This window comes from Anguilla rostrata, chromosome 9 (genome assembly GCF_018555375.3).
Source record: "Anguilla rostrata isolate EN2019 chromosome 9, ASM1855537v3, whole genome shotgun sequence".
Lineage (NCBI taxonomy): Eukaryota > Metazoa > Chordata > Actinopteri > Anguilliformes > Anguillidae > Anguilla > Anguilla rostrata.
This window is the reverse complement of record NC_057941.1, coordinates 29,966,489-29,991,727: the sequence shown is the minus strand read 5'-3', so window position 1 is coordinate 29,991,727 and position 25,239 is coordinate 29,966,489. Positions and strand designations below refer to the sequence as shown.

Genomic DNA, 25,239 nt, shown 5'->3' with positions numbered 1-25,239 from the left:
ATTAAAATAGGTTGCCTACTCCTTTGTGATAGTTTGTCCACTAATAAAAACACAAACACAACACTAGTGGTATTTCCTCCTAAATGACAGGAAAGAGTACATTTGATGTTGGCTATACCCTGGAAGTATTCATCACACCCAATGCATTTGTGCACTTCCACCTACACTAACTACAACAATAACACATATGGTAGCCAACGACATGGCAACCGCATCACACAGATCCAAAGCACACACACACACACACACACACACACACACACACACACACACAAAATTACCTCTAATATACAGCGCCCATCAGAAGTATCGGAACAGTATAGCGCAATTTGTTATTTTTTGTTATGTACTTAGGGCATCTGAATTTGAGATCAAAAAGTGAACGTGAGACAAAAGTACATACAAGTAGCTTTTATTTCACTGTATTTATATGCGTATGTGGTTTACCATTAAAGCTGGTTGTCTGTACCTTTGCCTCATATTCATCATTTGATCTCAAATCCAAATGGCTTGATTATATAGCAAAAATAGCTAATTTCTCTCCCATTCTTTTGGAGGGCACTGTATGTCGCCCATTCTAGAAGCCTCTGTGACCTGACTCTTCCGTTTAATAGAATTTTTCTCATTCTTGAAGGGATGGCAGAGTTTGCTCAAGGACTTCCATAATTCTGATTTGGCCAAAGAGCAAATTAGACACTACAACAGTGAAACCGTCCATATGATTTTGAAAGGAGAAAAATCTGGCGCAGATATGTCTTCAAGTAGTCTTAGAATTGGGGGTGCCTATCCAAGACATGAGTAGCATTATCAGAGGACCTGTGAGTTCACAGAAAAAAACGTGGTCATTAATAATTGTCAACATGGCCAGGTTGCGCGAGACTAAAATTATGGATGTGCTTAGATGATAATGACATTACCTGACCTCTCCTAAAACTAAGCCCTTGTGAATGGGGCTTGTGCTGGGTTTTGGGGTGGAACGTGGAGTTCTGGGGCATGAGCTCTATGTGGCAGAAGCAGTAGTTCACAGTCAATCCTACAGTCCAACCCCAAACAATAACATCATGATTCTGCTTGCAGTTTAAACCCAGTTTAAATGGTTTTATATCATGGAGCATAAACCCACAATAACCAACTTAATTGGCCAAATAATTACAACACACATTTATTTATCGGAATAACAAAACAGTGTGTTTGTTTCATTCAGTAGTCACTGCGTTCGATAGCTTCCTGTTTGTATTCATGGAGACAGTTCTTATTTTCTCAGCTGTCCCTCTGTCCGCAGCCGTGGTTTACTGCCCCATGCAGACTGTGCGCTCTGTTTTGTGTATTAATCCGTGGACAGGCGTTCTCATTTTTAGTCATCAAAGCTGTTTTCTTCTCTCTGCTTAAACTGTAAACTGAGGGCGGGGGCTGGGGCCTGGGTCTGTAAGAAACCAGAAGAAAAAAGAACTAAACGAAAGTAGCGGAAAGTGTTTGTCGGTTTTGTTTGGGCCTTTTGTTTGGCGGATTGCTGTTGACAGAAACATCATAAGCCGAGGTGCGACTCGAGGGACAGAGTCAAACTGTCTGCATTAGAATTCCTTCCCTGCTCACGGTCATCGTGTACAGCACCATTCTCTTCTCTCTCCCGTCTCTGCAAGTGCAACAGGAAAGCAAATCAATCTGGGTCAGAGATAGACAGAGAGAGGGGGAGCAGAGAGACCACCCAGTATCATTTCTGCAATGTTTTAAATTATGTATTGATTTATTATTATTAGTAGTGTGCATGTGTTAACATGTGTCCAGATCTTATTATAATTCCCAATTTTTCTGCCTGCAGCTGTTCCCACGGTTTTTTTCCTTAGATAAATGAATCTTAGTGCACATATACCACCCAGTATGCAGAATGTTGCTTATGCTCTGTTAGCCAAAAGAAAGTTTTGGTCTGTACCCCTTTAAAGCCCCCCCCCCCCAAAAAAAAAATCCCATGGAAATACACATGGAATTTCATAACATTCCATACAGACTGCTGTGACAAAACAATGGACTAAGAAATATTCTATTGTGCTGAAAGCATACCGACAGTGTATAATAGATATTATATGTAGCCCTCTGGCTGAAACACACACACACACACACTAGGCTATAAAAATGTTTTTGTCATTTATCAGCATTACGTTATACTCAAAATATAAGAAAAATCTCATTTTTAATTTTGGTAAAATTATTCAAAGAAAACATTTTTTCAAAAGAATTCATATTTTCAAAAAAAAAGTGGTCATTTTGAACTTCTTGTTTCACTGAGATATAAATATGAATTTTTCGCCATTAGGGCAGTAATTTAAGTAAGTTATAATTTTGTAATATTTTGTTAGTTCAGGTGGTGCTGGTCTGTGATGGGGGGAGGGGTTGTGGATGGACAGTTAATGTGTTCATGCTGCTGTGCACGCTATTTACCATGGTTGGAAATAAAAATCAAGGGTATATTAACCAAAAAATACAATCATAAATGAAAATGAATTCAGTGTAACATTTCTGCACGTGATTTTATTATTTTTGCACTCAGCAAGGCAAATGTAATTTTTATTTCCTTTTCAATTTAAATGAATTTTAAAAATATGATTTTGTTTCCGACATTTAACCCACAGGGAAATGTAGTTGTGTCCAGGCTGCCTCGTTTTTAATTTAGCCAAATTAATTGACAAAAATACATTTTTATGGGGGAAGGCGGTAGGATTTGGCAGGCTAAAAAAATATTTCTGGGTGGTCATACTTTTTTTACCGCGGGTCACCGGTTGCCAACCCAAGCTTTACATCAAAAAGAAAATACCTGCTAATACCTTTCAGAACAGTAAGAACAGTTTTGTCAAATGAACACTTCAAATTCTTGAAAGTGATTGCACGGGGTCTTAAATAGCACTTCCATCTTCTGCCAGGTGGCCTTCTGCATTTCCTGTAAAACCGCGTAAATTCCCGAATACCCAATGACACGTCCGCTGACACGCCCTAGGACGCGCCCACGTGGATTCTGGCTGACGTACCTGGCAGCTGCGATTTTCAGCTGAGTCAGGGGTCCTTGTCAGGAGGGGGCATTAGAACCCTGCAAAGTGATTTGTCGGCTGAGGTCACATGACGGGGGCAGTGTGCTGAGCCGCGTTCCCACTCAGCGCGATCTGAGGTGCCACATGGCGACTGAAGTGATATAGTGGCTGACTGCATTAAGATAATGGAGTTAATGAGAGGATCAGCTGTTGCCAAAGCACACAGATCCATTGCTGCTGCCGCTAATGTGACTTAGACGTGGGGTATTCTTTATGCCCCGCTCTCTCGTTCTCTCTCTCCCTCCCTCTGTCTCTCTCGCTCTCAAAGACACAGACTGGCTTTCTTAGCGTGACAGGACTTACCCGGCGCTGCCCGAGCATTTTAATAAATGGATGTACAAGATTGACTCACTGTCTCCTCCCTCTGTCAGAACAAAACAAAATAAAAAAAGAATCTATCACTCCCTATCGCCAAACTTCCCCCTGTATCTCTTCTTATATCTCCTCTCTCTCTCTCTCTGTCACTCTCTCTCTCTCTCACACACACACACACACACACATTCTCTCTCTCAATTTCAATTTAAGGTGCTTTATTGGCATGGCATGCACAGTGTTGCCAAAGCAAGAGTTACAAAGACCAACAGTAATAACAAAAATAGATAAATTGAATGAAAAATAATAATAATAATAATAATAATAATAATAACCAAACAATAATAAAATAAAATAAAAATCATCTTTCTCTCTCACACACACACATTCATGCACATGCACACATATACAAACTAACACTTTCTCTACCCTCACACACATCACACTTCAGGCACACACACACTTCTCAGACACATACCACACACACACACACACTTTCTCTCACACACACTCACACACATGCACACTCTCTCACACACACACACACACACACACACTCTCAGGCACGCACACACACTTTCTCTTTCAGGCACACATACACACACACACACACACAAACACACTCTCTCTCTCTCCCTTCCCCTCTCTCTCTCTGTTGGAAGAGACGGGCTGGGCTCTTCCTGGTGACTTTGATGAATGACACGTCCCACAGGGATAGGTGCTCCATCTGCTCGCCCTCCCCCCACCCCCAGAGGAGAGCTCTGCCTCTGTCCAGCACGTTTCATCCTGACAAACTGTTTATAACTGCTGTTTCGCTCTCTGATTACAGCTCCCCGAACCCCTCTCTCTGTCTCTCACTCTCTCTCTCTTCCTCTCTGTCTCTGTCTCTCTTGCTTTCTCTCTCCTTCTCTCTGTCTCTGTCTCTCCCGTTCTCTCTCTCTTCCTCTCTGTCTCTTTGTCTCTGTCCCTCTCGCTCTCTCTCTCTTTCTGTCTGTTTCTCTCTTGCTCTCTCTCTTCCTCTCTGCCTCTGTCTCTCTCGCTCTCTCTCTCCTTCTCTCTGTCTCTTGTCTGTCTCATGCGCTCTCTCTTCTTCTCTTTCTCTGTCTCTCTCGCTCTCTCTCTCTCCTTCTCCCTGTCTCCCTCTCGCTCTGTCACAAACATTCTCCTTCTCTTGTGCCCAGATCCTGCACATGCACTTTTCTGCTTCATAATTCTGTTGTTTAGCATCTGTCCACCCTGCACCCTGACACTTCACACACCCTTCCCAGAATTCCCTGCCAAGTGAGGCAGAGAGTTTTGCCTCCGCCACAACAATCACCCGCCTCCCCACCCTAAGTTGCCCATTGCTGGGGGTGTGTGTGTGTGTGTGTGTGTGTGGGGTGTATATAGTGGCTGTCTCTTCCCAGATTAGTAGTCTGTCTCTCAGTTTGCACCCCAAAGGGGTTAAAACTGAGGGTAAAATAACTTTGAATAAATAAAACATGGGGACCTGTTTAGTGGCATATGGGGTGGAGCTGCCATCCTGCATACTAATGAAGCCAGTCCCAGACCAGCCGCTGACAGGAATGTAGATATCAGCAAGCGGGAGTGACAGCACCGTGTTAAAACCCCAGAAGTCCGCACGCACTTTGGGATTTTTAAGAGTATTTCCTTACACGGAGCTGCCTTCCAGTAAAGGCTTTAGAACATGTACCTGCTGTCAGGTATATGTCTTTACTGTAACTCAGTAATGTAGCGCCCTCAGCATAGTGTTTTTCTTGGGCCTGTTGGCCCTGGACGCATGCTTGCTACTTATCCTTTACGTCCCAGAAGTTATGATTGAAGTTGTGACCCTGAAACATGCTGATTGTATATATTTTTAGGTAAATTGAAAGATCTGGCAGGTCTTTGTTTGTCTGGCCACTGTTTCTCTTAAAATACCCACACCCATACTGCCTCTCTCAGAACTGAAGTCTTCCCATAAGGAAAAAAAAAAAGGTTTTGTGGAACTCCCTGTGAACAATAATAATATATATACTTATATTTCTTAATCTATTTATTACACATGTTTACATCATATATTTATATCCATTTCAAATATATTGTATAACTACATTTAACTATTCTAAATTGGCTGCTTTTGCATATTTATGATGTATTTAATATATGTTAATACATATATGTGCTTACATATAATGCATATATTTTCAAATATATTTAAATCCATATTGTTAATTTATTATTTCATATATATATTACACAATATATTTAAATTGAATATGATTTTAATTTACCAGTGTATATTAAAATATGTTACTATTTCATATGGATTCTACTGGTGTGCATTTAACAAAACAAACATTCTTGATAAGCTCTGTACTCAATCTCCCATCAGCCCCTTTGTCTTTTGAATGCAGCCCTGATGTGTTGTATTTTTTCATCCTAACTGCAGGAGAATCCTCACTCGGGCCTGTATTCATAAAGCATCTCAGAATAGAAGTGCTTAGATCAGATGTCCCCCTGTCCAAATGCTATCCTAATTAACTGATCCTAGATCAGCACTCCAACACTACCATGAGACACTTTATGAATACGGCACCAGCCTTCTCATATTAATCTTCCTTCTCATATCACACACATTGCAATTGGCTAGTGGGCAGTTAAAATACAAATAGAGAGAGAGGCAATAAAAAGGGACTCAGAAAAACAGTATTCACAAACGGCGTTTCTACAAATTGCAGAAATTCTAATTTTGTTGGACGAATGAAGGTTCTGAGGAATGGCTCTCTGTCTCTGCGAGCCGCTGTAATTGTGCAGTGTGTCGAGCTGGGCGAACGCACGTGCTCTGCGCCGGCAGCGTGTCGGCGTGTCGGAGTGTCCGTTTTCGGGGGACCCCAGCGCTCGTTGAAGGCGGGCCGGGTCCCCGGGACGGCCCGGCTGTAAACCGACACAGCGCTGAGGTCTGAAGCGCGCGCGGCTCACCAAAGCACGGCCCTAAATGAAACACAGACGCACAGGTGGGTGGCCGCACAATCCTCATTTAATGAAGGGTCGGGGGGAGGGGGAGGGAGCGAGGGAGGGGGGTTACGGGGGGGCAGCTTTTAATTTGTCTTACAAGAGATCTGCCTATCTTCAAACGCGCTCTCAGCGAAGTGCGGCGCCCGCTCTGCTAATGTGTCCGCGACTGTAAGACAAAGGCCTTACAGTAACGAGAGCGGCGCTCCGGCCGGCGCCGAGAGCTTCGGCGATCACAAGGGCTCGTTTTCATCCTGCGCGCGGCTCGGAGTCTTCCTCCGCTCCCTCTCTCTCAAACCCCATTACTTCTCCTTCAGGATCTATTGATCCCGCCGCAGCGCGGGAGCGGCGCAGGGAGGTGCGCGCTGGGCGCTTATTCAGAGCGCTGCACTTATCCCGTCCGCCCATTCAGAACCCGCGCAGCCTTAATTAACCAGTCGCACGGAGACTGTTCTTACAGGGACGTGATGGGCGCTTTCTGCAGGGAGTAAATTAAGTGGAGTAAATCAGTTCCATGTTGAGTGATTGCCTAATATACTTACCCTACATGCAACTATAGCGCACTACTGTATACTGCGCTACAAGGCATTAGGTGCGGGTTGGCTTTGGAAACGGGGTGTGTGTCGGCATACGTAACAGCGTGTGTGCGTGTGTGTGTGTGTGTCTGTGCTTGTATATTTGGAGTGTTTGTGTGCATGCATGTGTGTGAATCGATCTGTGCTGTGTGCGCATGCTCTGTGGGTGTGTTTGTGTGTGTGCTCACTCTGTGTGGATGCTCTGTGTGTGTGTGTGTGTGTGTGCGTGAATCACATTTCCCTTTGCTTTGCTGTAGGGCCCTAAAGGGACCATTTGTGTCTATTGTGTCACCAGAGCTGATCAGATGATCTCGTGAAGTTCTGCAGCGCTAAACCTGAGCCCTGTGCTGCTACCCATCGCCGTCCGTCCGTCCGTCCGCCTGTCAGTCGGTTGGTCTGTCGGCCCGTCTGTGGTGGATGTGTCCTCTTTATTTTGGCAGTGGTTGGAGGTATTAATACTATAATTAGCGACTTAATTAGAGTTGGGAGATGAGTGACAGTTTGAAGTCAGTGAGTCAGGCGCAGGACTGCGCGAGCAGTGCTGCAGGCGAGCCGTGTGTAAAACCTCTTATAGAAGACGCCTCGGAGAGCGCCGTCTTTCAATCAGGGCGCGCGCTCGGTCTATCGTGGGGTACGGGGGCGGGATTAGTCACGCTAATCCCTCCCCCCCCCCCTCCACTATCCCACCCCTGGTGACATGGGCCCAACTGTGGCCTCCAGGGGCCAGGGATTAAGGAAACGTCTCAGTGGCTGAGTGGATTAGCGCTTGTCATACACAGCCAGTGTGAGGGAGCCTTTTCAGCACCGGAGGCCCAGGGAGAGAGAGGGTCGGGACAGGGCGGGGCCGGGGATGTCGGCCCTCGTGACACCGACAGGGAAGGGGAGGCGAAGGATGTCGGCCTCCGAGACACATCCAGGCTGAACAGGGCCAGTGATGACATCAAATTGGACACACTCTGGGTGGTGCTGTCAATCTTACTGGGAAACACCCAGAGTGGGCAGGGCAAGTGATGTCAATTCCCAGAACAACCCAGGTTAAGATCAGGGGATGGGACGTGAGGTCACTGGTCATTACACACTAGTTTTTACTCAGAAGACTGTACTTAATCCACTTCTGATGGTTTACTTTTGCCAGACAGCAATTTAATAACCAAAAATGATGACCGTGAACATTTTTGGATCATAGGTGATATAACCGTATGATTTTTTTTTTTTGAGCTCCCAGAATAGGACCACGTTTGTGTAACCGGTGAGACTTCGGTATGATGAGTGCGGTGTTCAGTCCAGGCTGAAAAGTTAAGCTGGTGTCTTAATTAAACGTGCGCGGCACGCCTAGCTGTATCCGCTGTGCTTTAATGCTGGACGGGGCCCGTGTTCTGTAGGGTGTGCTCTGCATTTGTTCTATATGTAAATGCAGGGCTTAGTGCTTACTCTGCATATGCTGACATTTCTCCTCGAACAAATAATGTCAATATCACATCAATAAAGTGCTGCTAATTTTTACAAGCCGTCCCCGAGCGCCTCCCTCATCTGCACATTTTTCTACATCAAAGTTCACGATCTGGCTCCGCTAATCTGGTATTAAAATGAAAAAGGTGACCTTGTCCAAATTAATAAGTGAGTGTAGAAATGTGCTTTCAACATATGAAAGGTTAAGCAAAGGTCACTTCAACTGCTGTGCAGCCCCCCCCCTCCCACCCTGACAGATTCCTGAGCCAGGCACCTCAGATCTCACATCTCCCTTATAAAAGCAGCACACCCTGCAAACCGCACACACACACACACACACACACACATGCACATCACACACACACACACACACACACACACACACGCACATACATGCACACACACACACACACACACACGCATGCACATACACACACACACACACACACACATACACACACACACACACACACACACACACACACACACACATACACACGCACATACATGCACAGACACACACACACACACACACAACAGCACACGCAAGCACACACACAACACAACACACACACATGCACACACACACACACACACATGCACAACACACACACACACACATGCACATGCCACACACACACACACAGCACATTGCACACACACACACACACATGCACATATGCACACACACACACACACATGCACATGTGCACACACACACGCGTGCACACACACACACACACACCTCTCTTCCTGTTATCTCTGCCCTCTTTTACTTTCTGCACTGTCCTTCCTCAACTGCAGAAACTCCTCTCACTCATTATCAGTGCAAGTCTTCATCACTCTTAGCATTGACTTTTCTCAGTTTGAGCACTGGTCTTCCTCACTCATAGAGGTGGTCTTCCTCACTCATAGAGATGGTCTTCCTCACTTACAGAGGTGGTCTTCCTCACTCATAGAGATGGTCTTCCTTATTCTCAGAGCTTGTCTTTCTCACTTATCGAGATGGTCTTCCTCACTCTCAGAGCTGGTCTTCCTCACTCACAGAGCTGATCTTCCTCACTCATTGAGATGGTCTTCCTCACTCTCAGAGCTGGTCTTCCTCACTCATTGAGATGGTCTTCCTCACTCTCAGAGCTGGTCTTCCTCACTTATTGAGCTGGTCTTTCTCACTCTCAGAGCTGGTCTTCCTCATTGTCAGAGTTGGTCTTCCTCACTCAGAGCTGGTCTTCCTCACTCATAGAGATGGTCTTCCTCACTCTCACAGCTGGTCTTCCTCACTGTCAGAGTTGGTCTTCCTCACTCAGAGCTGGTCTTCCTCACTCATAGAGATGGTCTTCCTCTCTCTCAGCACTAGTCTTCCTTCTTCTCAGCACTGGTCTTCCTCACTATCAGAGCTGGTCTTCCTCACTCATAGAGATGGTCTTCCTCTCTCTCAGAGCTGGTCTTCCTCTCTCTCAGCACTAGTCTTCCTCCCTCTCAGCGCTGGTCTCCATGTTTTTGTCCTCTCTCTGCCCTTTTCCTCGCTGGCTGCTTGCTCTGTCTGGCTTGGCCTGGCTGATCTCTAAGCAGGTGACTTGATTACGCTGAAATCAGGCAGAAAATGTCGTCTTCGGGCCACTCAAGTGAATCAGTCAAATTATCGAGTGGCAAAACTAATGCGGTGCCTGGGGCCAGTGGAGCTGCCACTTCCTATAAGTCAAGCCTTCAGTCAGTGTAAAATTGTTTTTATTTTATTCTCTGTTTCATTTATTATGGCTATTGGAGCTAATCCGGGACGCAAGCTGCAGCCAGTGCGCCTGTCACTATTGTTTCTGCTTCTACGCCCCTGTTTTCACACCGAATGCTTCTGCCGCCCCCCCACCCCCCACCCCGCCCCAGTTGCCTGTGTTGATGTGAGTTTTTAGAGTGAGGGAGTGACTGGAGACCTCTGCTGTGCTCATCGATCACCTTCCGCCGGTTTGGACTGACCAACCAGGGGCCGCCGGGACCGGGAAGGGCCTCTGTGTTTTTCCTTGACTGTTCGCCCTCGCCTTTCTTCCCCATGACACGCTCTTTTATGCTGAACAATAGAGGAAAGGCTTCAAATGCGCTCGGATTTGCTGAGTCCTTTTAGGGGGCATGATGAATGGAGACACATAACTTACCTATGCCAAGCCGAGGCAGGTTTTTAAAAATTTTAAACCAAATTAATTTGACTTATTTACCTACAATTATTTAGAGCGCTGTAAAGATTATTCAGGTGGCAAACAGGCACTCGCACACACATGCTCATGCCGGTTGCTTTATGTGTTTCCTCCAGTTCTTTTTTTAAAAATCTAGTGACCCGTCAGGCGTTCAGGCGGCTAGGCTGTAGGTATCTCCCTGGGGGCCCCCCAGTGGATGGGAGGAGAAAAAGCAGCTCTTTTCCTCCGTCCTCTCTTGCGGCTTTTTTAAAGGCGAGGGGAAAAGTAAGCAGGGAAGCTCAATCGAATGCAGATGAGAGCCAGAAGCTCAAGGTTAGCGCCGAAGTTGGGCCTGTTGCTTGTGGTCGAGCGCTGGAATAAACAGCAGATGTCCCGCAGGGCACCAGACAGGCTGTTTTAATGATCCACACACCCAGGACTCCCTTTGAAGCAGGAAGGAGGTGAAACCTTTGTTCTTCAGTAATTAATGGTATTAATAAGGGGTGGTCGATCACCAGTAGGCCAAGAAGCAAGACGGCAACAAACAGAAGCCCAGACAAACTCTTTGCAGTTGGAGGAGATGTCTGAAGTAAACAGCAACAGAAGTCTCTTCAGTGCTTTGATGAGTGTGTTATTATGTTCTTTTCCTTAGTGAGGCAGCTGCTATTTCTAGGGCGCAGGAAGTTATATTTTCTTTGCTAAATCGCAATCATTTTCGGATCAAATTTTTTTAACGATGAAGGGCATTGGACAGGCTCATTTCCCTGCAATCTGCCCAGACTGAATTACTCAGAAATCAGAGGCTGTTTGTTTCGGGCAATCTCTGGGATGTATGTTAAGTGAGTGCATGTATCTCTTTATGTGATTGTGTGTGTATGTGTTTGTGTGTATGTGAATATGTGAGTGTGTGTGTGAGTATGTGTATGTCTGAATGTGAGTGTGCGTATGTGTGTATGTGTGTGAGTGTGTGTATGCGTGTGAGTATGTAAGTGTGTGTGTATGTGGTTGTGTGTGTACTGTATGTTTGTGAGTATTTGAGTGTGTGTATGTGAGTGTGTATGTGGTTGTGTGTTTAAATGTGTATGAGTGCGTGTGTTTGTAAGTATGTGAGTGTATGTATGTGTGTGAGTATGTGTATGTGTGAATGTGAGTGTGCGTATGTGTGTGAGTGTGTCAGTATGTGTATGTGTGTGAGTATATGAGTGTGTGTGGGTAAATGTACTGTAAGAGAGGAGATAATGGGAGGGTGATGATGTTTTGTGTCTGCACAGAAAGGGGTTATTTGAGGTGAAGAGTACACACAGAGTCGAGAGTTACATTCACACACCATTACTGTTCTAGCCTATTGTAATGACCTGCTGGAGTACAGCACAGTCGTACAGAACAAAACGGTCGCATTGGTTTTCATAAGTGGGGGATTGTCTTTGACTTCAACAAAATAAATACTGGCATCTTAATTAAAATGTTTCCTGAAACACTGATTAAAAACACAAAGGACTATTGAAATTCATTTCATTCACTGTACGTTTGCAAAGCTCTCATTGGCAATACATTATCGCTGAGGGTAATATATACAAACATCATAAAAATATCTCTGCCATTCACTGGCTGCAATGAACACAGAGGAAGTAATGTGTATGCAATATTATAATAAATGCACAATGAGAAACTGTCCCTTTTGCAGAGTGATAAATAATCTACATTTGAAAGTATTAGAAAGGGCCAATGAAGATGTGATTAAAGTGGTAAACCATTACTAATAAAATAGGTAATTAATTAGCTGGACTAGAACCCAGGCTTTGCATCAGAAATGGTCCCAATAAAAAATCTTAATATAAACTTTCATATATTTCCATTCTCATTACAGGTATTAAAAATGTTACTGCTGCAGTTTCAGAAAGGGCCGAAAGACTTTGAGGATGTAGAGAATGCATATTCTTCAAAATTAAAGATTTTTAATACATACTATGCTGTGTACCTTTAAAAAAATGTGTAGTCATTAATATCGCTGGAGTTATTCTACACCCTTTGTTACATGTTAATACAGTCATACCCTGGAGCTAACACAGCAAGTCACAAAATAAAAATACAACATGTCTTAGTTAATTAAAAAACAAAGTGGAGAGAGAGAGAGAGAGAGAGAGAAGGAATGAGAGTGAGCGAGAGAGAAAGAGACCGTAAAAAGTGCTCTCCAAACACTTTCCGGCCTTCTTAGACTTTGAACACTTGGCCCATTTATTTCTGCTTAAGTTGTGGATATTGGGCGGTAGGCCATGAGAACTCCGGTGGGTATGTCCATGAAACATTAACCACTTCCTCAGGTTGAAAACGCTCCTGCAATCACCACTGATCCTGGATCAGAGGGAGCTACAGACAGGGGAGGAACCGCGGTGTGATACGCGCTCACACAAATGTGCACACAAACATGCAAATACACACACACACACACACACACACCATGGGCATGCAATAATAGTATTAGTACTGATTAATATTAGTATAATAATGTGTTCTTTTTTGTTAAAAAACAGTCCACATGTGATCCAGGTGCAGTGTATGCATGTTTGTTTGTGTGTGTGAACATATCCATTTTTGTGATTCTGTGTGTGTGTGTGTGTGTGTGTGTGTGGGTGGGTGGGTATGTGTGTGTATGCAAGCATTTTTGTATGTGTGCATGTTCGCATGCATGTGTGTGTGTGTGTGTGTATGTATGTACGTATGTATTTGCGTGTGTGTATGTGTGTGTGGGTTTATGTGCATGTGTGTGTGTTGTATATGTGTGTGTATGGGCATGTGTATGCGTATGTGTGTTTATGTGTATGCGTATGTGCGTTTGTGTGTATGTGTATGTGCGTGTATGGGCATGTGTATGCGTATGTGTGTTTGTGTGTATGTGTATGTGTGTTTGTGTGTATGTGTAAGTGTGTTTGTGTGTATGTGTAAGTGCGTGTATGTGCATGTATGTGTATGTGTGTTTGTGTGTATGTGTATGTGCGTGTATGGGCATGTGTATGTGTGTATGTGTGTTTGTGTGTATGTGTATGTGTGTGTATGGGCATGTGTATGCGTATGTGTGTTTGTGTGTATGTGTATGTGCGTGTATGGGCATGTGTATGTGTATGTGTGTTTGTGTGTATGCGTATGTGTGTTTGTGTGTATGTGTAAGTGTGTTTGTGTGTATGTGTAAGTGCGTGTATGGGCATGTGTATGTGTATGCGTGTGTGTGTTTGTGTGTATGTGTAAGTGCGTGTATGTGCATGTATGCGTGTGTGTGTTTGTGTGTATGTGTATGTGCGTGTATGGGCATGTGTATGTGTATGCGTGTGTGTGTTTGTGTGTATGTGTAAGTGCGTGTATGTGCATGTATGCGTGTGTGTGTTTGTGTGTATGTGTATGTGCGTGTATGGGCATGTGTATGCGTATGTGTGTTTGTGTGTATGTGTATGTGCGTGTATGTGTATGTGTATGCGTATGTGCGTTTGTGTGTATGTGTAAGTGTGTTTGGAGCAGCGGGGCTGTAGACGGAGGTGAAGAGTGGGGTGTGGGCTCGGCTCACGGGGTTATTAATCAGATCCTTCCCTCCCTCCCACTCCTGCGCCGTGACACGGCAACTGCTGATGATACGTTCTGATCCGAACGCCCACCCAACGCCCCCACACTGATTACAGCCCCAGCTGTACACGCGCAAACACAACCGAATTTAAAAAAAGAGAAAAAAACACATCTCACCCGCGGAAGCGCTGATAAGACCCCGCTGAGCTCTTTACTCACAATTAAAAATGCATTATTGCCTAATTCTGCCTTTTCCAGTCCCTTCGCACGCTGGGGTCAAAGCTGATAATAATAACAGTTGCGTGCCCGGAAAAAGAGGAGAGAGAAAGAGATTGGTACAGCAGGGAGTTAATTAACGGCTTATTCCCCGTTTGATAAAAGTAATCTTCTCTCATTGAAGTGTAATTTTACCTTGATGTGATATAAAAACTCGGGCTGCCGCGGTGTGCTAATTACGCGCTGCGGCCTGTGGGCCACTCAGGGGCGCAATCACCGGCTCCGCCAGCGCGGCTGCGCGCCCCAGCTCCCGGCGTACGGGACGTCGGGTGGGGAAGGGGCGTCCGTGGGACCCTTTCGCAGGGTTTCTGGCCCCCTTTCCTCTCAGCTCTGGGACCGTGTTTTTTTTTTAACCCGTTTCGTCGAAAAGGAGGCCACACCCATTTTAACCTTCGGGTCGACAGAGACGTCCTCGCATCGTCACGGAAAAACCTTGATGTAGAAAACGCAAAATTACCGAAAACTGTGTTCTGAAAACACGCGGTCATGCGAATGATGAAGGAATGTAAACGCACCTTATGCGCCTTACGCACTTTACGCACCTTACACACTTTACACACTTTACGCGCCTTAACCACTTTACGCGCTTTACGCGCCTTACGCACTTTACGCACTTTACGTACTTTACGCGCATTACGCACTTTACGCGCCTTACGCACTTTACGCACCTTACGCACTTTACACACCTTACGCACTTTACACACCTTACGCACCTTACGCACTTTACACACCTTACGCACTTTACACACCTTACACACCTTACGCACTTTACGCCACCTTACGCACTTTACGCACCTTACGCACTTTACGCACTTTACACGCCTTACACACTTTACACACCTTACGCACCTTACGCACCTTACACACTTTACGCACTTTACACACCTTACGCACTTTACACACCTTACGCACCTTACACACTTTACACACCTTACGCACTTTACGCGCTTTACGCACTTTACGCGCCTTACGCACTTTACACACCTTACGCACTTTACGCGCTTTACGCACTTTATACGCCTTACGCACCTTACGCACTTTACGCACCTTACGCACCGGAGTCCAGGCTGTGCTCTCGTGGTGTTGCATCTCAGTGTGGGTGTGATCCCGTGGCTGGATGCTTAAATAAAGTACTTAAATTAATATTTATAAAAATGAGATAAAGGATCTAAATAATCACAGGATTTTTCAATAACACGAACTGCCGATGCATAGTCGCGCGAAAACCGCCTGGGCCAGAAGTATGAAGCTGGCCGTGCCGCTGGAGAAGTTGTGCGCTCAGAACAGAAATGTGTAATAACTGTCTGCATTGTCTCGGCGGCAAGAGCGCATTCATCACACCTGCTCTGGCTGGCGTATGAATTTATTGATAAAGTGCTGCATGCCATCACTCGCCCAGCATCGCCGGGGTTTGGCGGAAACGATGCTGAACGTATTACCCAGACTCCCCGAGCATGTAGCCATGACAGTAAACACGGAATCTGCGTCTGACGCGCAGACAGAGGCTTACTTTAAAAATACCCAGCAGGGCGCTTGCTGTGCACAGACACTACACGCCAGCGAAGAGGTATCCCCTTTGGAGGCTGTGCTGTTTAGCGACAGAGTACAGACAGTCCTGAGCCGTACGAGTCTCTGGTCCTGTCCCCTGAACTGTCTGTCACGCGTGATAACCGCCGTGGCTTCCGCCGATATTTGAATTTTATCTCTTAACACTCCAAGCTCCTCAAACTCCACACCCGTGTTTGAATCCTGCGTGCATTTCCCTCACCCCTGTTAGACTCCTGTAGTCTTTCCCCTGTTAGACTAACTCCTCTAGTTAGTCTTTCTTCCACGTTATGTGTGTCAGTGTGGAGAACAGGCAGCAGCACAGCCTCCCGCCTTTGAACACACCCCGTCCCCAACCACCGCTTTCAGAAACACACGGTTCATTAAGGCTAATTACAACTTTCACGGCCCCAACACAGTCCTTGTGTCTGTATTTCGGTAGGAACGATGTCATCGATTCTGGCAGCATAAAAAAAGTCTTTGTCACAAAAACATGTCTATCTTTTACTGTAGTGTGGAAGTCCCCATTGAAAGAGGACCTGGCTGGAGAGACAGGGGCGGAGACTATAGAGTTAATCATGTCTGCACGTATGAAACATATAGGATATATAAGGCTGATGGCCCGTGACTTCAGGAAGTAGATTATGATTGTACAGCACTGTCTGCCTCTGCTGGGTATTCGGTATGAGGTAGAGTGATAATAATATGCCTGTTTGCTTTTATTATGGAACACGGGCATTGCACAGTGTGGCTAATCAATTCCCCATGTGGGTGCTGCTCTTCAGCGTGCTGTAGCTTCTGCCTCTGTGGGAATATCAGGGCTTTACTTCTTCAGTAGTCAGAGGGGCTGTTTCCTGCAGTGTCCTCAGGTAGAGGACCCTCCTGGTGCCATATCAGGGATTTGAACTTGCAACTCACTGGTGTAGTGTCTACTTACTCTAGTTATTCACACACATGCCCACACACATGCACGCACACACACACACATGCATGTACACACACACACACACCCGCGCGCGCACACGCACACACTCACGCAAGCGCACACACTCTCACACACACACACACACACACACACACACACACACACACACGCACACACTCACACATACACACCACACACACACTCACACACCACTCACACACACACACACACACACTACACACCACCCCACACACAACACACACATACACATACACACACACACACTCACACACACACACACACACATACACATACACACACACACACTCACACACACACACACACACACACACACGCACGCTCGTAAGCCCGTCCGCCCTGTGGTGGAACCCGGGCGCCGGGCTGTGGCGCCCCGCTCCTCCCGCTCATGCTAATTGCGGCTGCGAGCCTGGGCAACGCTGACTTTATTAGTCACTTTCATCCTGTCCTATTTCTGCGGCGCTCTCCCTGCGCTCCGCGTGCCAGCGACTCGATTACGCCTCGCAGCCATCCGCCTTTGTAGCGCTCGCATCTCATCCCCTCCCGCCGCTCTCAGGACATTCCGAGGGTGAATAAAATACTCCGCTCCTCCTCTGCCCCTTTCCCGCTATCTCGTCTTACTGAAAGTGTAGAACGGGAGAGCGGTATTTATTCAGCTCGGGAATGAAAGCCGCGGCCCCGTCTCGCCCCGGCTCTCCCCTCTCTCTCTCTCTCAGCGCGCACCTGATACTTTCAGAGAACACGCTGTCAGCGCAGAGAAAAGCCTCGGCTCTGGGCTCTGAAAGGGAGAAATGCAAAATGTAATAATGCGTCCGGTCTGAGAACAGAACGGAGATTTGCTTGGTTCACCCTTTATGTTGGAGAAAAGGATCTCACCGTACCTGTTCTCACAGGTTGTTTGTTTCTTTCCCACCCCCCCACCCCATTTTTTTTTTTTTGCGCTCACCAGCACAATCAGACCTCCTTTCTCCCTGTTTGAGAAATGGCCATGACTGAATCCTGGTGACTCGTTGTGAATCCTTCCAAACGAAGTAGAGATACAGTGTGAGGATGTGTGCTGAGTGTCGGGTCACTGCACTGCACCAAGTGCCTGACTGTGTTGACACAGAAGGATCCTAAAAAAATTTGTGCAGTTTTAAAAAAGCAAAAAACATAAACATTTGATGTAAAATGCAATCTGTGCACAAACAAGTAGCTACTACAAACAAGTACTGTATCTGCATAAAACCCATGCATCTGCATAAAATGCCACCCCCCCCCAATCACAATTCACACTGCTTTGAGATGCTGCAGAGCATTGTTGGAGGACACTCTGCTGTCACCCAAGACACAGTCTGTTTTCTTGCCTGAGACGTGCCCTCTTTCCTCACCATAGACCTGCCGTATTTTCCCCCAAATTCAGGGGAGGGAAGATCAGGTGGAGGGCAATGTTCCCTGCATTTGACATTATGTGCCAAATGCCAATGACATTTGCCCTGTTTTTACAGATGCTGCATTCGTTGCAATCAATCAATTAGCATTTCCAAATAAAACAGGAAAGGAAAGAAACAAAATAGCAGAAGGAAACTGGATGCTGGATGTTTTTTTTCTCTGTTTTATTCTCTGGTGGAATTTTTTCTCACACAGTAATCCTCTGTAATGCACTGAATGTCATGTCAAACAGGATATGAAAAAATAAATTGGCAGCGAAGCAGTTGAAGAGTTGAGGGCGGGGGCGGGGGGGTGGGGGTTGAGGAGGGGCCTGACTCCGTACCTGTGACATCACAATGGGCCTCTGTTGTCTGCGCCGGGCCAGGTTAACAAATAACTGGCAGATTTGGCCGTCTGATTAAAAGCGGGGGAATGAGAAGCTGGCTGGGCGTGTCCTCCCGTCGGTCACGGCTGACCCCTCCGCTCCGTTCTCACAGAGTCCCGCCGGAGACCGGGCCCTCTGGAACGGGGGGCCTGCGTTCCCCACATCTGAATCGTTATATGAAAGGCAAACAATAAGCAATCTATCTGTCTGCTCCTGAAAGCAGCCACTCTTTCATCTGCGGCCTGCCTCTTCCATGGGTCACGACTTTAGTCAAACATCAATTACCCCCTTACTTTTTTGATCTCGGCTCCCTTTTATAGAGAGTACACTCTTAATATTAAAAAGAGAAAAAAACGCGCATGTAGACAATGCCTGGATTGTGCATTTTTTCAACTTTTATTATTTTTATGTGAGGATGGGTGACTTCTAATCCCAGTCGCTGCACTCATTCCAATCTCTGCAACTCTCTGGCTTACGCACAACTCTTGTACTCAGTGCTTACTCAGAACTCTTTTACTTAGTGCTTACTTATGACTCTTGTACTCAGTGCTTACTCAGAACTCTTTTACCCAGTGCTTACTCAAAGTTCTTGTACTCAGAGCTCACTCAGAACTCTTGTACTCAGTGCTTACTCAGAACTCTTGTACTCAATGCTTACTCTGAGTTCTTTTACTTAGTGCTTACTTATGACTCTTGTACTCAGTGCGTCCTCAGAGCTTGTGTACCCAGTGCTTACTCAGAGATTTTGTACTCAGTGCTTACTCCGAAGTCTTGTACTTAGTGCTCTCCTACTCAGTGCTTACTCAGATCTTTCTTCAAATCTGTTGTGTGTTGTTTCCCTGGTATTAGCACTGTAAGCACAGGAACACTCCTGCATGAGCCCTTCTCCAGGAAATCCCTTTCCACCGCACCAATTTACTGACACAGCACAAATGTCAAAACTACACTGGAGATTCTCATCCTGCTTTGAATGACACGTTATCGTACCTCTTGCTTACAGCCATATCCAGGGCAACTTGCATGCATTATGTTACATTACCGGCACTGATCCAGAGTGACTCACAAAGTGGGGAAACAGTGTGAGCATCAGGAATACGAAAGAACAGTAATGCAGTGGAGAAGGCACAGTAGGCATTTTCATAACCAGTACCTGTGTGAAGTAGCTGACCAAACCATGCCAAGCATTGTCAAGTAAAACAAACAAACCACAAATAATCACTACACTACTCTGCTATTATTATTATAACAGTGTGTAAATTTAAAAGTACAGCAAGAAGTGAAGATAAATGGCTAAAGGGGTCTGAGATTGGTAGCCGAGGTCCGATGAGTAGTCTTCAGTCCACGTCGGGAGATGGCCGGTGAGCTTGCCGTCTTGTCCGCTGTGGGAAGCTCATTCCTTTCCTGGGGGGCCCACGATCTGGTTTTTCCAGAATGTTCGATTTGCTGAAATCTGGAAGGGGTTGCTTGAGAGTCCTGCTAGAAAGCCACAGCCACACACTGTGACCCCCCTCTGGACCTCTCCTCAGTCTAATATGAAACACTCGCATGGAAGACCGCGCCGTGGGCCCAGAATCAAAAACACGGGTACGAACAAGGAAATAAATCCTGCACACGACCCTTGCACCGCAGTGATCAGTTTTTATTATTGCACACACGTGGCCTATGTTTCAATCCCACAAGGTTTCCATCACGACAGAGACCCTTTTGGATTGAAACCTTGTCCGTGTGTGTGTGTGTGTGTGTGTGTGTGTGAAAATGAAGGCGGCCCCGCGACTTACACGCAAGCCTATTTCCTACTTCATGCGTCTCGGCGAGGAATCCATTTAAAATAAATAAATAAATAAAATTTAAAAAAAAAACTTTTTTGTTTCATCGGCTTGGCTTCAGCGAGCGAATCGCGGCGGGTCCGCGCCGAAGCGGTTTCCAGCCCGAATTCCGTCCCCGTCCCGGAGAAGCGCGTAATCCCGCAGCCGGCCCTGCAGCGGGGACAGATTTGCGAGGCCTTCCTGGCGTTAGCGCCGACGTTGTCGTACATGTTTTTGTCAGCTGTTTTTTTTCCCCCCTCTCTGTTCTCTGGCCACATGTCGGCAGTTAATTCAGCGCTGAATAAGAGGCGGGAGTTTGCCTGAAAGCGGCAGCGGCAGCTGGGTTTCTGACAGTCTGCGGGATTAGGCTACAAAATTAACTCATAATAAAATGAATCAATCATTGTGACATTTTGTTTAAATGTGGCTATTGAAAACATTTCGCCTGTTTCCTCGGGCGCGCTCAGTTGAAGGGGCCGGGACGCTTAAAAATAGAAAGGCGCCTTTTTTTCGCGAGGTCCATTTATCTCCCTCTCGCTGTGCCTGTCTTTATTTTTGCGCATTAGAACGGCGTGCGGGATTCTTCGCCTCGCTCGGCGCACGGGAGGAGAGCGCGTTTGGCGTGCGAGTCCGCACGTTCAGCGCGCTGCGCGACGGAGACGCCGCGCACGGGGACCCGAGACAGACACAAAGAGCTCGCGTCCTCGCCGCCAACTTGGATCAGTGTTGCGCATGCTGCGTATTACTTTTCTCATTTACATATTATTTTTCACCCCCCCCCCGCTCTCATATACCGTTTGGGGGCAATTTTGAAAATAAATGAGATCAAGGTGACATATACTGTCTCAACCGAGGGGTAAAATGAAGGACAGGCATCTTTTTGTCCTGATTTGCGGGGAATTTAGATCACAGCAACTGAGAGAGCCGGTATGCAGTCACTTAATGAATCACTTAATGTAACTCTCCATTGTTTAATTGAATTAATTATTGGCTTAATTGGGCAAAGTGATGATGGCTTCCGGCTCCACAGTGCTTGATGAGCTGAAGGTACAGACAGAGGCGGGGGCCGCCGCCTCTCCTGGGACCGGTGGGGGGAGCTCTGTGTTAAGTACCCTGAAACCCAGAACCCCCAAACTCCAATGGCAACACCCCCAATTCCCATGGCAACACCCACAAGTCCTATGCGCCCTTTGCTACTGCGGTGCTCGTTCACATGTAGCGGTAAGACTGAATAACAATCGAGTGCTGTTCTCTGTGCCTTGCTGAAGCCCAAACTCCACTCCACAGTCACACTAAGAGAGGCACACAATCACTTGTCTAACTGCAAGGGACACAAGACTGGTCTCACTGTGAGAGACAGCACTGGTCTCACTGTAAGAAATTCAGCACTTGTCTCACTGTGAAAAATTAAGCTGCAGTCTCACTGTGAGAGACAGCAGCAGTCTCACTGTGAAATACAGTACAAGTCTCCCTGTGAGAGACAGCCCTGATCTCTCTGTGAGAGAATACTGATCTCACTGTGAGAGAAAGGACTGATCTCTCTGTGAGAGAAAGGACTGATCTCACTGTGAGAGAAAGGACTGATCTCACTGTGAGAGAAAGGACTGATCTCTCTGTGAGAGAAAGGACTGATCTCTCTGTGAGAGAAAGGACTGATCTCACTGTGAGAGAAGGGACTGATCTCACTGTGAGAGATAGGACTGATCTCACTGTGACGGAAAGGACTGATCTCACTGTGAGAGATGGACATTGCTGGAGTACTGAGAGGGATACGAGAGCCGTCGTTATGCTGTTTATCTCGACCTTTTCAAGAGCGCACAAAATAGCTGAACTTTGAGTGATGCAATCAAGCATCTAATTGATTGAGTCAGTAAATTATGGGCTTGGGTCACAGGCTCACACAGTCAGAACTCAACACTCTTTAGCCCGCTCGGCTGGAACATGACTAATCCTGTGCAGTATTCAGTGATACTGCAAGCGGGCTGTGTGTGTGTGTTTGTGTGTGTGTGTGTATGTGTGTGCGTTTGTGTGTGTATGTGTGTGTGTGTGTGTGTGCAAGGGAGTCAGCGAGTGAGGGAGATTCTGAGAACGCATGGTGGTTTATCGTGTTCTTGCAGGGTTATGTGAGGGTGGTGTAATTATGATGATGATGTAATCGGGGCTGATTGAATGATGGTGTTGTGAGTGTGAGAGTGAGGTAGTGATGGTGTTGTGAGGGTGGGGTAATGGAGGTGATGGTGTTATGAGTATGAGAGTGAGGTAGTGGTGGTGTTGTGGGAGTGTGGTAGTGGAGGCGATGGTGTTATGAGTATAAGAGTGAGGTAGTGATGGTTTTGTGAGGGTGGGGTGATGGATGTGATGGTGTTATGAGTATGAGAGTGAGGTAGTGATGGTGTTGTGAGGGTGGGGTAATGGAGGTGATGGTGTTATGAGTATGAGAGTGAGGTAGTGGTGGTGTTGTGGGAGTGTGGTAGTGGAGGCGATGGTGTTATGAGTATGAGAGTGAGGTAGTGATGGTGTTTTGGGGTGGGGTATTGGAGTGACAGTGCTGTAAGGGCGGTGTAGCGGCAGCGTTGTGACTGTGAAGGTGGTGTAGTGATAGGTTGAGGGTGCTGTGACAGCGGTGTCCTGACGTGTGAATGTTGTCCTGCAGGGCTGACTGCGGCGGCCATGGCGGAGGCTATGAAGCTGCAGAAGATGAAGCTGATGGCCATGAACAACCTGCACGGGGCCGGCAGCCAGAACGGGACCGAGTCTGAGAATGAGGAGCTGAACTCCAATGCAGGTCAGAACCGCTCCTCTAATATAGAGCTACACTCTGATACAGAACCATTCCTCTAATGTAGAGCTACACACTGATACAGAACCACTCCTCTAGTGTAGAGCTACACTCTGATACAGAACCACTCCTCTAATGTAGAGCTACACACTGATACAGAACCACTCTCTAGTGTAGAGCTACACTGATACAAAACCACTCTCTAGTGTAGAGCTACACACTGATACAGAACCATTCATCTAATGTAGAGCTACACACTGATACAGAACTGCTCCTCTAATGTAGAGCTACACACTGATACAGAACCACTCTCTAATGTAGAGCTACACACTGATACAGAACCATTCCTCTAATGTAGAGCTACACTGAAACAAAACCACTCTCTAGTGTAGAGCTACACTGATACAAAACCACTCTCTAGTGTAGAGCTACACTGAAACAAAACCACTCTCTAGTGTAGAGCTACACACTGATACAGAACCGCTTCTCTAATGTAGAGTTACACACTGATACAGAACCACTCCTGTAATTCAGAGCTACACTCTGATACAGAACCACTCCTGTAATGCAGAGCTACACACTGATACAGAACTGCTCCTCTAATGTAGAGCTACACACTGATACAGAACTGTTCCTCTAATGTAGAGCTACACACTGATACAGAACTGCTCCTCTAATGTAGAGCTACACACTGATACAGAACCACTCTCTAGTGTAGAGCTACACACTGATACAGAACCGCTCCTCTAGTGTAGAGCTACACACTGATACAGAACCACTCCTCTAATGTAGAGCTACTCACTGATACAGAACCACTGCTGTAATGTAGAGCTACACACTGATACAGTACCGCTTGGTAATGTAGAGCTACACACAGATACAGAATCACTCCTCTAATGTAGAGCTACACACTGATACAGAACCGCTTGGTAATGTAGAGCTACACACTGATACAGAACCGCTTCTCTAATGTAGAGTTACACACTGATACAGAACCGCTCCTCTAATGTAGAGCTACACACTGATAAAGAACCACTCCTGTAATGTAGAGCTACACACATTACAGAATCTGCCTAAATGTAGGGCTATACACCAATACAAAATCTCTCCTTTCATGTGGAATTACACACTAATACAGGTCCTTTATACTAATATAGAGTTACTCCCTGGTCCAGAACTTCTCTTCTCATGTAGTTACGCACTAATATGGAACATTCCTAATGAAGAATTTCACACCGATACTGTAAGTGTGTATTTGATAAGTGAACATACGCTAACTCAACCTCATATTTAGAATGGTATTCATGTCTGGGGACTGTGATGGCCATTCCAACTCCTTCATCTTTTCTTTCATCTACACAGCACCCAATTGCAATCCAGGTTCAGCTTAGGTACTTCGCTTTCTTTTCTGTAAGTTCTTAAGTACTCACCAGAAAAGAACATGAGGTGTTCTCAGGCAGCAAAGATGAAGGTTTTGGAAATCCCACGACTTGAATATTATTGAAAGTGTGAGGAGATCAGTGCCTGTAAGAACACCTGCAGATATTTCTGAGCTAAAAGAATTCTGCAAGGAAGAGTGGGGAACATTTCCAAAAGCAAAAAGAGAAACGCTTAGCTGGCAACTGGAAATGTTTGGAAGCTGTTATAGATCAGCAAAAGGAGGAGTTACTAAGTACTAACCGACAAAGTGCCAAAGCTGTGCATCTGCCGTGTGCACTTTAGTTTATTATGTTGGATCTGTGATAAGTGCATGAAATGCTTTAAAATCTTGCTTAAAATTTTGTAGAAGGATGTCATGCTTAACTCATACTGGCCAGATCAGTTAAATGTCAGGTCAGCTTCTGTTCTCGATGAGATTGTAACCTGCACTTAGCCCAAGGGTGCCCAGACTTCGCGTGCAGCTTTATATGTCTGTGCTGAGAATTGGCTGTGTGTCTGCTCTTTGTGC

General features: G+C 46.0%; 1 protein-coding gene across 4 annotated transcripts in view; it reads left to right on the top strand.

Annotated features, from left to right (window-relative positions):
- dacha (dachshund a) overlaps window positions 1–25,239 on the top strand; it is a 165,203-nt gene that overhangs the window by 83,624 nt on the left and 56,340 nt on the right. For all 4 annotated transcript variants that reach the window (XR_010332183.1, XM_064349360.1, XM_064349362.1 and 1 more), the window contains exon 5: window positions 23,166–23,297. Coding sequence is in view for 3 of the 4 variants with exons in the window: in XM_064349360.1 (XP_064205430.1) it covers window positions 23,166–23,297 (132 nt within the window). In the remaining variant the exon portion in view is untranslated. The remainder of the gene's footprint in view (window positions 1–23,165; window positions 23,298–25,239) is intronic.